Below are 14,157 nucleotides of genomic sequence, written 5' to 3' on the forward strand. Positions count from 1 at the left end.
TCTTTTGTGTCCACTTTTCGGAGTCACGGACACCTTGTTTGAATAAAATTTCAACAGAGCTGTAAAAAAATTGCTTTCCTGTAAATCATGTTGCTTTCCTCTAAATGATGTTGGTGATGCAAAAATAAATGTAGCAACATCTATCGTCAGTGTCATGGATATTTATTGAACACAAAGAAATGGAGGTAACTGAAGTTATAGGGTCCCTAAAAAGAGGTCAACAGAACACTCCCAAAACAAGACAAGATGTGGACTCAACAGACTTACTGTAACAGAGGATGAAGGAAGTATACTGGCTGATATAACACACACAAACACAACATAGAAAGGAATTAATATAACTAAATTAAACAAACTAGTGATTTGACAAAACATTGTAAATGAAATGTGCACTAAAAGGTGCTAATAAACACAATTCTAAACCAAACACATTGTGATTATGTTTTATGTCATTTAAGTGACTGCATATTAAAGTACCTGAATATGTGTGAATGATGTGGTTGACTGTGTGAAACCTCACACTCTGTAGTGAAACATTCAAAATGCCATTTTTTCTGTTGTGGATTTAGCGGTTTGTCAGGTGAAATGGTGCATGATGCAAACTTTGTCCGCTTTGTCTGTGTGCCCCCCCCCCAACTATATTTCTGTTCAATATAAACTATTTCATCATGTTTGATGGACAGGAGCCACATATTTTCCTTATGAATAGACCAGATCTGTCAAGCTGCCAATCACCCACTGCTACTGTTAGCTGACTGATTGATTTAGATGTGAATTCCTTTGAGACTAACATACTCTCGTCTATGACAGTCCCTTTTTCCTCTTTTTCTCTTCTGGTCTCTCTATCTTTCTGCTCTCTTTTTACCTCTCTCTCCATCTTTAACTCCCATGCCCTCGTCTTACTTTCCCATATCTTAAATAGCCTCAAGCACCCCATTGACTTCAGCCTTGATGAAGGACACAGGCAGTCAATAAGAGCTAATGACGTGACGACTGCAGATGAGTGCATGGTCATCAATAGCAAACAGTTGGCTTGTTACTGAAGTATAATTATGAAAATGTCATGCCACTCTGAGTGCTGGGCCTTCTAACCTGCAGTAATTACATTTTTGCTGAAAGTACATTTCTTCATCTTACTAGAAAATTGGAAAACTGGAAAATTTGAGAATGTGTTGAAATTCAATCACAGACTATTTAAATAAAACACAAAGTGAAAGAGTAAACTTGTTCTGGTGAACTTTTGGGCGAGACATACGCCTATACACTGTCTGCATGTGTGGGCAAATTTTAATTGAAGAAGCTAGAGTAATTTAAAATTCATTACTCTCACTCATATGTGAGGTTTTTTTTTGTTTGTTATTTTTGAAGTGATAAAAATAATCCTGCTACAGAAGATAAGTTCATTTTCTGGCTAAAAGGGAAAACATTAATATCTGAGTGTCATTTCAGCTTCTTGCAGTGAACCTTCAGTGCTTTTTTTCACTGACTGAAGTTGCAGTCAGACAAACTTTTTGAGGGCTGGAAATCTCTCTTTCCAGAGCGGGCTCGTTATTTCTCTACCTGTCTCCTGGAGAGATGGGGACTGTTGCGGTGGGGTGACGCTGAGGGCCCAGCTGGGGGTAAATGACATTGCTTGAGCGCGGAGGCAAACACTCTCCAGACGTCCTCTTATCAGCTCTGCCGCAAGCTTTACAGATACAGAGCTGTGCAAAGGGAGTGGGCGATGAGCGGCGGTGGGGGGGCCATACAATATCAGCAGCTGCGAGGAGGAGCGATGACTCACTTCCATAGTGCCCTTATCTTATGATGCATGTGAGCAGGACCGGGTTGCAGGTATGATATACGTCAACCACATGGCCATATCTGCACCGTTTCAAGTGTGAAGGTGTGAAACAATACCCAAGGCTTCAGCCATATTCCTGAACATCCCACTCACCCTTTGAAAACTGTACTAGACCATCAGCTCTGTTGGCTTTTTGTCATTATGCTGAACTGTATTCACTGCCATAATGTTGGCTTAGCTCCAGATACAAAAAAGGCCTCAAAGATAAAACTACACATTGCTGCCGAAGGAGCATTATCATTAAAGATCCCCCATTCTTTTACCCTTTAGACATTGGCCATCCTTTTATCTGTGGGTGACTGTTGATCCATGTGACTTCACAGTGAGGAATACCATTTTCTGATAATATAATCCCTTCTCCGGACCAGCCCGGGTGTCTCTTATATTCGTGTCTCTCCCCAGGAGAGCCTGACACACAGCCTCGTAGTTTCTAGGCTGAATGCATCCCTCATCCTTATCGCTTTCTCCATATTGTGACTCCGATGCACAGGAAGGATGGAAGGAAGGACTGTGAGGTGAAGAGGGGTGCTGTGCTGTCTGATTAAAACAGGATATCTGAGAGGAAATCAGGGAAATTAGTTTAACCCTGCATAACTTAATTATTTACCAAGCAGTGAAACAATAGGGAGACAGGAGTATAGGATAGAAATTGAGTTTTTATTTACCCAAAATTGCGACAATTTTTTACAAAACCAAGAACTTAATCTCTAGGCCTATAAAAGAAGTCAACAAAAGATAATTATACTCAATATAACAACAAAGAAACTGAGACATTAATTGAACAGAACTGATACGACACACATGACACGAAGGAAAACATATACGGCTTGGCCAACCCAAATAACATACAAGACAAACTAACTAACTAAACCTATCTCCCCCTTCTGACCTAACAAAGCATGATTGGGCCTAATGAGTCCTCAGCCCTTAGCCCTATCTATTGCTTGACCAGGACGAGTGCTCTCCCAACCATTGTAACTCAACAACAAGTGCATAACCCTACATTGTTAAAATGTTCACCTCACTTAAACAATGTAAAGCTCAAAGTAAATAAACTAATTCCAAATCAAACAAGCTGCGTAGTGTCAATTGTTTGGTGTGGGTTGTCAGCAAATGAAATTAACCTGTGTAGATAAGCAAACAGTGGACAGTCATTACTATTCTCAGTGGCATTTCACCTAAGTAACCAATATTCAGAGCAGACAGATTTCCTTTGCAGTTTCCCTCTACTATCAATTTATATTTCTCTGTACAGCCTGAGGTTAACCTGCTTCATCTGCAAAAACACAGAGTTTTAAGCAGAATTCCCTACAGCTTTTTATTGTTTGAATGCTTTCACAAAGTCGTATTACTTCCCTACATTTTCTGAGACTAAGGGATGTGATGAAATGCTTTTGAGGTATAAAATAAGCATTGAAACTAAAATGGAAAGAATTTCAATCAGTGCTTTTGTGGTAACTTGGTTGGTCCCAAATGCAAGTCAGCACTTCAACAGGAAATGACTATCAGCCATTCAACCCTATTTGTCGCCACAGTGTTACAGTGCTAAGTAGGGGCAATGAGACATCTATTGCAATGACTGTGAATGTTACACAGGGAACCTCAGCTTCACAGAAAAGTGTGGGTGGTGACAAAGGCAATGTTCACTCTGCAGTCAAAAGTTGCCCAATTCTGATTGTCTTGGCTCATGCGTGACTCAGATGTGTTTGTTAACAGCATGAACCACACAGAATGTGATCTACTCAATTCTGAAGAGTTATTTAAAATATTTATGTGGTAGGAAGTTGCTACATCAGCTTGACCATTAACACGCTGAGCCAATGTTGACAGCTGGTCATCTTCCTCTTTTTCTTCTAACCAGGGAGGCATCAGCGGATGAGGTGGGCTGTTCACCACCACCCATCATGGATATCAGCAGTCAGCCATTCTCCCATCTCAAAACCTCCGGTCTGGCTGGCTCCTGCTCCATTACACCTCCCTGCGTGTGAGCTGTGACACCTGCGACTTGCTGGCCGTGGACACCATGACACAAATGGACTACAAATACAGCCTACTGGGCTCCTCGGTAGATGACTACCGAAAGAGGCCGCTGCTTCTGCAGGTGGACGACACACCCATGAACCTGTTTGCAGTCCTGGAGGTGAAACGGGACCTGCCGAGGAGGTGGAGCACTCTGGGGTGCTTCCGCAAGATCCGGCTCTACAGCTTCCTGTTCGGCCTGGCTGTCATGTTCCTCATCATGGCCTCATACATTTTGACGGGGGACAAAAAGGGCCTCCTCCTCACGCCTTCCCCCTACCATTTCAGCAGCCTGGTCAGTCCCGGACCCTTTGCCTTCAACCTCTCTTCAGTCAAGGACTACGCACATATCAAACTGGTGGTCAAGACCATCACATCCAAGGTTGAGTTTCGCAGCAGTCGACAGCTCCCAGAGCTCAAGGCGCTGGTTAACAGTGAGCCACATGTGAGTATCCAAAACATAAATCTGTCTTATCACTTATTTAATGTGTTCAAAGGGATCTTCTTTTGGATGCAAATTATTTCAAAACGTTTTTTTTAAATCTGACTTATTACCGTTAATAAATACCTGTTTTAAAGTGATAATATTATCCCTCTATTTTAATCATACTACAAACGTGGGCCAGCATGATATGGATCTCTCTTTTAATTGACAGTCACAATGTGTCTCGAAGCCTAATTAAATTCTAAGTGAAAAGGTAATTCAAATCAGTTTTCGAGCCTACTGCTGTCTACATAGGGTTCAATACAGCCACTCCTGTGCTATTCCCCACTGGCTGAAGTTTCTAATTTAATTTCCAAAAAGATAAAACTGCTGAAAACCTTGTATAACACTTCATGTCACACAAGATAATTGCATATGTCTCTTCCAAATTTTTTCAGGGGGGATTTAAAGCTAAAACTCATCCCACAGTCTTCCAACACATTGGTCCTGTCACTTCCTCACAGTGTCCGTCTCACCTCAAAGCCTGGTTCAATTAATTGTTAATCCTAATGATAATGGCTTTTGCCAGAGCTATTTGCAACATAACTAATTTCTTATTGAACAAGCTAATGAATAGGAGAGTAGGGCCGCAGGACAATCAATACCACATCTGTGGATGGATCCGGCATTAATTGTCCTTAAAGTAGCTGTGCATCACAGGCAGGGAGCTAGTTGTAGTAAAATGGGTCTTTGTTTTGTCTGATCACCAAAAAACAGTTTGAAATGTGGGCGCGCAGGTGGTCGAGTGGTTAGAGCACATACCATATACGCAGCCGACCCTGGTTCGAATCTCAATCGGAGGTCCTTTGCTGCATGTCACACCCCCCTCTCTCTCCCATGTTTCCTGTCTATCTACTGATAAATAAAGGCGTCTATGCCAACAAAATCTTTAAAAAAAAACAGTTTGAAATGTGACGAGGCTTGAGAAAGAGACTGTGATGGAAATGTGTCAACACCTGAGAATGAATCATCTTTACCCCCTAATGTCTGTTCATGTGCTTTTTATTGTTCTGTTTTTGATCTAGGCCAGACAAAATATTAAATATGATGACTTTATTTAATTTGAAGTAAACTTATCTAATTACTTTCTGTCTCCTAAAAAATATCAAATTAAATCTTCTTTCTTTAAAGTTCTTTGAGCCAACACCAAAAGAAATATTGGACAATTTCTAAGTACCGTCTGTCTGAGCTGTCTGTTCATGTTTATGTGCACTCACTTGTGTCGATGTGTCCATGCATCTAAAGCCAATTTACTGCATATCTGCCTCTCCAGAGACTGTATCCTCCTGCACAAACTTGTCATGAGTGTTGGGTCCCACAGATGGTGTTTGCCTACACCTACCAAAACAGTGGCTCTCATACAAAAAAAAAGTTTTTAATTGTTGAATGTATCAAAGAAATTTCTCGAATGTATTTATCTTTCATTATGCAGACTTAGCAATGGAAATCCCAAGAGTTTACAGAAGGCTTAGTTTAAAATGTTTGTATATATCTGGGAAGTACGGTGACTCAGCTGCCTATTTTTTTGCCCTTTTACAGATGTTTTCGGTTATCCCTCGCAAATTCCTGCCTGGTGTCAAGAATCCCTGCTGGTACGAGGAATACACTGGGAATATCACTTCAGACCCATACAGGACAAATTTGTACGCGCGTTATTCCAGGCGCTTCCGGACCGTGTTTCAGCACTTGAGGAACACTTTCCGAGAACACTTGTTTCACCGTGGTGGGAAACTTTACCGTGTACGGTGCCTCCCTTATTTCTATATCATTGGCCAACCAAAGTGTGGCACAACAGACTTGTATGACAGATTGAGACTGCACCCAGACGTCAAGTTTACCACTTTCAAAGAGCCACACTGGTGGACCCGCAAGAGATTTGGTGAGTAAAGAAAACTGTAATTTGCCATGGTAGAGGCCTCCAGGCTGGTACACAATAATGAGGGCCTGAGAGTATTAAGAGTGTGAAATGTGACTCTCTACTGTAAATCATTTTGGCAGAGCCATACCTCATGGGGCTTCAGAAAAGCAATCAGTGACAGAAATTTGAAGGGGTCTCACCCTCAATGGCAGGCCTATCTGTTTCATGAGTGTAATTACATTTATTCTCTGTTGTTATTGTCGTCATATTGTTAGGATGTGTGAATTGGGAAAATTAAATTCCATCATTTCTATACATTTCAGTGGTACAGTAATTGGGTGGGGGGCATCTTTGGGTATTGACTGACAACTTTACGCTCTGTCAAACTGAGATTTTTCTACAATAACTCCAATTGTCTTATTTTTTTCTTCTTTTTAAAAAAAATATGAAGCCTAGTTGGATGTGAGCCCTGAATGTGACATGAATTAAGTCTCTCTGATGCACGCGGTTCAATCTCCCAATGCAATTAACCGAGAAATGAATATTCAAGACCCATCTTGTGCTGTGCATGAGAATGAACTTAAACTGTTTATTTTCTAACTGAGAGTTGTTAGCCTCAAATTTACAGCTCTAATGGTGTATTTACAATCTTTACTGCCTGCCTCATTCACCATTATGACTGCTAATTGTCTTTCTTCTTTTTTCCTCCCGTGTGCTTTTTTACACTGCCATCAGCCTCCTGCCAGTGAAACTTCCCCATCGTGATACATACAGTAGATGGGTGAGCTCAAGCAGTGATGGCGCTCATTAATGGCTCAACTAGGACTATACACAGAAGAATCTAGACTCACAGGATTTCACTATCATCTGTGACATAGATTTTTCTGTCTGGTAGAAACCACTTGAAAAGAACACAGAAAATGCGACATCTGAAACCTCCTCACACGCTTTGAACCCACTTGTGTGGGTGCACTGTTTCCTGCTCTTGTTTAGCAAACCTGATGTTGCACTCCTTTTTTAAACATCTCCCCACCATGGTGAACTTTACTTCCCTAAGCTCCTTCTCTAGTTCTTGCTTTATTTTAAAGCTATCTTGTTGCCCCCCCTTCACACACCATGGATTTTATACTCATTTTATACTCATTTAAAGGAATAACAGAGCCATCATTAAATTGGATAGATATTATTTCATTATTTAGAGGAGCTATTGCATATTTTACAAACTCTTAGGGGCATATTTCAAGCTGCTTTTTTCTCTGTAGTTTTAGGAAATATTTGCCAATTTAGCTGGTTAATGTTATCTGTAAATCACTGACTTGTTTCAGTTCAAATTTGTTAGACACACACAGCCTAAACCCACAATCCTAGTTAACGCCGTCGGCTTTTGTGAAGTTTGAACAGGTGGTAATATGTTATTTACTCAAACAAAGAGATAAACCCTCAGACTGTGCGCCGAGAGGTAAGAGCCGCTTCACAGCAGGCATCTGGCCGTGTGGTGTTCAGCAGGCCCGAATGTGTGGTTGCCAATGTGTGTCTGTTTCTCAGTGTGCATCTGTGATGTTAAAAGAACCGCCACACCACCACAGATGGGTTTAAAACTCATGCGAGATCTGGGAGTGGGACTGTAGAACCCTCTGAATTAAACAAATCCAACCCTTACTTAACTTGCAGATGCTTTGTTGCATTCTTGGTTTGGTTCAATTTGACAAAAAAGCATCTTCAGTCTGTTCTCCCTCTAGATGTGAAAAATGATTTTATGGTTATTGTAAGCAGTGGCTTGCAGTAACAGTTCTAAGTAGGCTAGTTTCTAAATGTGTCTTATGTTTTGCAGCCAAAATGAAGCAAATCCCCAATACTTACATGCTTATTTGTTTTCTTTTATACTTGAAACAGCCATTAAGACTGATGAATAATGTAGAATCTTCAGCAGCTCAAGAGGCAGGCATCAGGAGTGTGAGCCAGTGTGTGTGATTGTCACTTACTGTATGTGTGTCTTCATTTGTGAGGGAGTATGGGAGGAAGGAAAAAAAAGAGTGAAGACCAGCAGTTAAACTGTCGGGCACCGATCTGCTTTTCGACTGATGGCTCTGTTCAAAGTCAGCTCTGATTATGAAATCGAAAGCAGATCAGATAATGACTTAATACTGAGTTGAAAGACATGCACATACTGCATGTAGATAATCTCATAATTCTCCTTTAAGAACAGCAGCTGCACTATCACACCAGCGCGGCATGAGGACTCAATTTTCATGGTGATTTCTCACTGTGGAGCACTATTCTTCTGCTCGGCGATGACTGATGCATACATTTTGTTTTGCCACAAGCTATCTGTCTAAAAATGACTTCATAATTTTAATAATTGCACCTGGGGTTTTGGCATGATACTTGTCTAGCTTGCTACATACTGTACAGTATTTGGCCACATTTTCTGAAATGTTCATCCAAATTCAAACCAGAGATATCAAAAGAGGCTTAACGGTTGCAATCAAAGCAATCCTTTTGAAGTTCATCCAGTTGTTGACTATGCCCTTAATCCTCCTTAGACTCATAAAACCTAATTGGTGGATTGATCAATCTGCATGCAATACTTTTTTTTTTAATGTGTTGTATTTGGTTTAAGTTGATAATGATGTGAGCCTCATAAAGCTGTGGATGTGTATGAGTTGTTTGCCTTAATTTGTATGCCTCCTGCTCATGTTTTCTGCAACTTGTGATGTTGCGTAGCAGCAAATGCTGCTGTATCCTAAGGACATAGGTCCCTTCTCTGTTATTGTCCCCCTTAGCTCCCTATTCTATTTTATCTTTGTGGCCATTCTCCTTAGTTATTCTATATTCCTTCTAGTGTTGCACTTAGGGGTGTGCACTGATAATCAGCACTTTTCTCTTAAGACATCCTTTGAGAACACTCTAAATTCAAATGGTCTTGTTTTGTATTAATTTCATCCCCCTGGAGGCTCCACTCAGCCGATGCGGTGAAAAGGTGATTTGATGCGAGCTGTGCCACATAACTTTCTTAAGAGGAGAGCAGTTTGAATCTTAAGCAGATGTGTCTACCATATACATTACCCATCAGGAAACAGAGACTATTTAGAAATTGTGTGACGCTTCATTCATATCAAAAGGCAAGGGGGATAAAAAAAACAAAAAAAACCCCTGAAGCGATACATGCCAGCACCTCAAATGAGTTTGACAGTTCTGGATGAATAATGATGCAGGCTTGGTGTTTGGAGAGTTTACTAGAGTTTTTTAATCATGTTTTCCTGCTAACTAGAGAAAGGTGTTTTTTCTGTGACACCATCAAAGCATTACTAGAAGTAACAGACGCCTGAGCCACCTCATTATCCCTATACTGCATGGATACTCCTAAATCCTACACTGTATCTCCACAATTACCTTGTAAATTGCAATTATGCTGTAGACCACAGCAGCTCAGATGGAAAACACATTCTGCATTCAAAGCACTAACATGACATCGGCCCTTAACTGGAAACACTGACAAGTGAGTGGGGACAGTTTTCCCTGTTGACTTTGGACTGGATCTGAACTTGGATTTTAATAGGTCACCCTGCAGTTAAGACAAAACCGAATCTCAAAATTACCTCCTTTAGTGTGATCACAAACACATGGATAGGAGGGAGCAGGCAGGGATGAAAACAAGATGAATTTATTGATGGATACACACCCATCTAGTGGCTGCAGATTCCCACCCTCTTTTGTTTATAGTGTAGCTGTTTTAAGAGAAAAACACAGTGTTAGTCATTCTCTACTTTGAATAAAATATAAGACGTGGTAGCGCAGAGCCAGACACAGACCCCAAGAAGTGTATCTACAATACCTTCCCTGTCTGTCTTTTTCCTCTACCAGGTATCATCCGTCTGAGTGAGGGCTTCCATGATCGCTATCCAGTGGAAGACTACTTGGACTTGTTTGATCAGGCTGCTTACCAAATTCAAGGCAACCTTACAGCAAATGCCAGTGGAACCCCCAGCCAACCAGACATCATCATAGGTAAGCCAAATGCCTGTCAGTTCTCATTCATGGAAAATAAAGTACATTGAGTACAAACTTACTGTGTAGACTCGTCATGTGTACTTTTCCTTCTGTTCAGTAATGGTCAGTGAAGAATTTTAAAGTAATATATCACTGACTTTAAAAGAAGCTGAAAGTCATGCAAAGGAATCTATTATTTATTAAATGTTTATTACATTTTTTTTGACTGATTGGTGGGATCTTCAGAAGTTCTGGTAGAGGTACCAGAACGATTCGAATTGACAAGAGGACAGGAAGCGTTACCACAAATGTTCTTTAAAAAACTTGCAAAAATGATTCTCCTTTTCCATCCCTTGTGTTAAGCGCTCTGCTTTTTACATTTTTAAATCATGACATTAAAGGTCTGTCCACGTGTTTCGCTGCATTTTCTTTTTACTGGCTAACTGCAGAATGGTTGTAACAGAAAGTTCCTGGCTTTAGAGACTAACTTTTCCTGGGAGGCTAGTGGAAGATGTGTGCTTGGCAGTGGTGCTCCCTTTGGTATTTTTCATCTCTGTCACCAAGGATTTAATATAGAGTACTCCAATTCTGATGCCAACAATCCTGTAAAAGACGTTTAAGAAACTTACCAGTTCCCGAAAGATGGAATCCTAGTTGTGTGTTAAGAGGTTTTGTCCAAAGCAATATACAAATGAGGAGCACATAGTCACTATAGGCTATGACATAAATAGATATGTCCCTACTGAAAAATGTGACATTTGATCTATAGACATACAACTTTGAGAACTAAAGAACTGTCAGCAAATTGAAGAAAGGCTCAGTTGTCTTTTCAGTAACGGACATCTAGCAAGGACATCTTTCGCTAACTGCAATCAATGTAAAGTAAACATGTCAACTGCAAGGCAATAGTCTTCTGCCCAGTTATGACGTAAAATAAACCTTTAACATTGTTGCTCCTAGTTACAAACTGAATGAAAGAAGAAAACACAGTTAGTACAGGATTTAATTAGTGTGAAGATCATGGACAGCTTTCATCATGTGTTGCATTGATGTTATCAACAACCTCAGAGGTCATCAAACTCAACAAAATCAAAAACATACGCTTTACATAGACCACAATGCCTCTTGCATTAAGTATGAATCCAGCTCAAACCTGACCTTCCCCCAACCCCGGTCCACACTAAGAAAACTAAGCAAAGGATTATATGAAACTCAGTGAACCTTATTACAGGAAGTTCCTTATTAGCATTTGTCTGTTCCAATGAAGCACTACTGATGTATTACAGAATGCTTATCTGAAGAATTACACATGAAATATAAGCCAAGACCACCAGATACAAATGATAACACGTAGAACACTCTGTAACCTTGATAATCACATTTGTCAGCAGTTTTATTTCCACAAACATTTCCTGTTGTGTAATCTCTGCCTTCCGGTTTGGTCAGGATGACATGTCAGAGGACAGGTTTAGCTTTCCTCCATCTGTTGTTTCATATTAGTTACCCACGTCATATATCAGCACTATGATCTGTGTGTGGAACGTGGACTGACATTACTCTGTGCCCCTGTCAGGCTGCAGCCAATAGCATTTGGCTCAGGGTGACCTGACATTTGCCTGGAACTTCACTTGTAATCTTGCCCCCAATATTACAAAGCTGCTATTAAAGCAGCAGGTAGTGAAGCTGAAACATGGGGCTGCTCTGTAGCAGCCACTCTCACTCCAGTGAGTGATGGTGATGTTTTAAGAGAGCCTGTGACTCAGTCCTATGGAGAAGCTCTAACAGCTTAATAATACTAGACTTCCTTCTGCTTCACTTAACCACTTCACTGAAGTGCTGTAGAAAGGAATCATTGTTTTTTTGTGTCAGGACAGCAATAATATCCGCAGCGGGGTGGAGAAGTCTTACAAACCTCCTTCCTCTATCTGCATATCCTGCTCCCAGTCCCTCTGCTTCCATCTGTCTCTGTCTTTTCCCGTCGTCCAAACACGATCTCAAAGAACTGCTCAGCTGCAAAGAAGAACTGATTTAAGTTTTCAACAATAGCCTTTTCACACTGGACTGAGTTGGTGCATTGAGCGAAGCTTAGCATGCCGCCCTGTTTTGTTTCCCTCTTTAAATAAATAATCCTTCTAAGGGGGGGAGTGTGCCAAAGCCCCGCTCAGTATTCACACCATGCCCTGCGAGAGCCCAGCAAGGTGCAGGCCTGTGGCCAGGATCTTGGGCTTCTGACTCTTCTCTACTGCCGGCCAACACCAAGCCGCTGTGAAACACCAGAAGCACGCTGGTCAGGCTCCACAATTTGTTTGCCCTTTTATGGCCTCTCCCCGTGCAGCAAAGTAAGCTCTTTAATTGACATCGAGGCCTTTAAATACACTTGATCACAGTGTGTATCATTTTAGGCATAACAGCATTAGCAGCGATCCTGTTTCACTCTCACCATTGTCATCACAGAAAATAGGCCCTCATCATTCTGGGTAAGGGAGGCAGATAAGGCCCGTGTTGTGTTCCCTCCAAATACATCACAGTTTCACTTCAAAGATAAGAGGATAATGAAGGCACAGACAGCCTTATGAATCCTGGATATCATTTCTCAGCACAGCCTGATAAAGTTTCTGCTTTTGAATTGTTTGAGAAACAACCTCCTCTGACTTGCTATGAGCACCAGTGACGTCAGTGTGTGGAGTGCACTCATTCTGCAATTTTCACAACTGGATAAATAATTATTGTTGGGTTTTTTTGTTTTTGTAATTACTTAAGAAATGTTTAATGTCATTGACTTGATGTGTTGATAAGATGCTGTGTCTGTTGTAAACAAGTTGAAACATGCTTCCACATACTTGAGGATTAGGTTTTTTTTAAAGAAACAAATCAGGGAGTGTATGTGTTTACATAACCCTTCATTCGCTTCTTTGCTAGCAGGAATGTGGCGCAATTAATTTCTGTTTATTCCCCTCATTTCTCTCTCTTTTTTTTTTCTGTAAAGCATTTTTTGCTCAAGTGCTCAGTCGGGCAACTATATGACTCTGACTCAGAAGACTTTGCACATCACAACCAAATGGTTTCTTCAGTTCCATTCCTCAGTTGTTTTTGATGCACAGGGATGTAAAAAAAAAAAAAAAAAAAAAAAAAAAAAGGAAATAGGTTGGTCCAAGCTGCTGCTGTTAAAAAAAATCTGACATTTCTTTTCTATTTAAAAAACATCAGTGAAAACCAGGAAAAAATGATGCTTTCATGTTCAACGCCAAAGTGTGAGTGCATCACTTTAAACTGCATCCTTATTTTTCTTTTCGTGATGACATAGTTGTATGTGTTTGATGCTGTGTGTGAATGCTTCTATTTGAACTACTGCGGGTATATTTTGCAGGAGAAGCCAGCGCGTCCACCATGTGGGACAACAACGCCTGGGTGTATTTCTATGAAAACAATACAGAGGGAGAGCCTCCCTTCCTTATCCAAGACTTCATCCACGCCCTGCAGCCCGATGCCCGCTTCATCATCATGCTCAGGGACCCGGTGGAAAGGTAGGAGTGATCTCTGTGTGTGATTTTGCTGCCTCCAACTGTACTACGTGTTTGCACTAAAATGCCAGAAACAATGCAGAACAGTTCAGACACTCACACTGAAACCTTTGTATCTCAGTCAGGAGTGTTTACACTGCAGATATAGACAGACACTTTCCCCGTTTATAGGAAACAAAGACCTGTTGTTACAGATTTGTTGCCTCATAAGTTTCATTATGACGCCTCTATCAGACGCATGGTGATCTTACTGCTGAATGCTTGCCTGCGAGCCATTCTGTTTTAACTAGAGTCTAAATGGCTCATGTTTCCTTTTGAATCAGATAATAGTTTAGCACTAGACTTATTATATTAGTTATTGACTTATTATATTGACAGATTTACTGAATCATCAGAACAATACATAAGGCTCAATATTTTAATACTTTTTACTTGTGGGAAC

At 40.7% G+C, this 14,157-nt stretch overlaps 1 protein-coding gene across 1 annotated transcript in view; it reads left to right on the top strand.

The window, feature by feature from the left end:
* The window catches only part of LOC128381401 (carbohydrate sulfotransferase 15-like), a 35,111-nt gene that overhangs the window by 17,255 nt on the left and 3,699 nt on the right, over positions 1-14,157 (top strand). The window contains exons 2-5 of the mRNA XM_053341411.1: positions 3,705-4,307; positions 5,886-6,225; positions 10,069-10,212; positions 13,562-13,718. Coding sequence (XP_053197386.1) covers positions 3,867-4,307; positions 5,886-6,225; positions 10,069-10,212; positions 13,562-13,718 — 1,082 coding nt within the window. The 5' untranslated portion in view covers positions 3,705-3,866. The remainder of the gene's footprint in view (positions 1-3,704; positions 4,308-5,885; positions 6,226-10,068; positions 10,213-13,561; positions 13,719-14,157) is intronic.

This window comes from Scomber japonicus, chromosome 20 (genome assembly GCF_027409825.1).
Source record: "Scomber japonicus isolate fScoJap1 chromosome 20, fScoJap1.pri, whole genome shotgun sequence".
In the NCBI taxonomy this organism is placed as follows: Eukaryota; Metazoa; Chordata; class Actinopteri; order Scombriformes; family Scombridae; genus Scomber; species Scomber japonicus.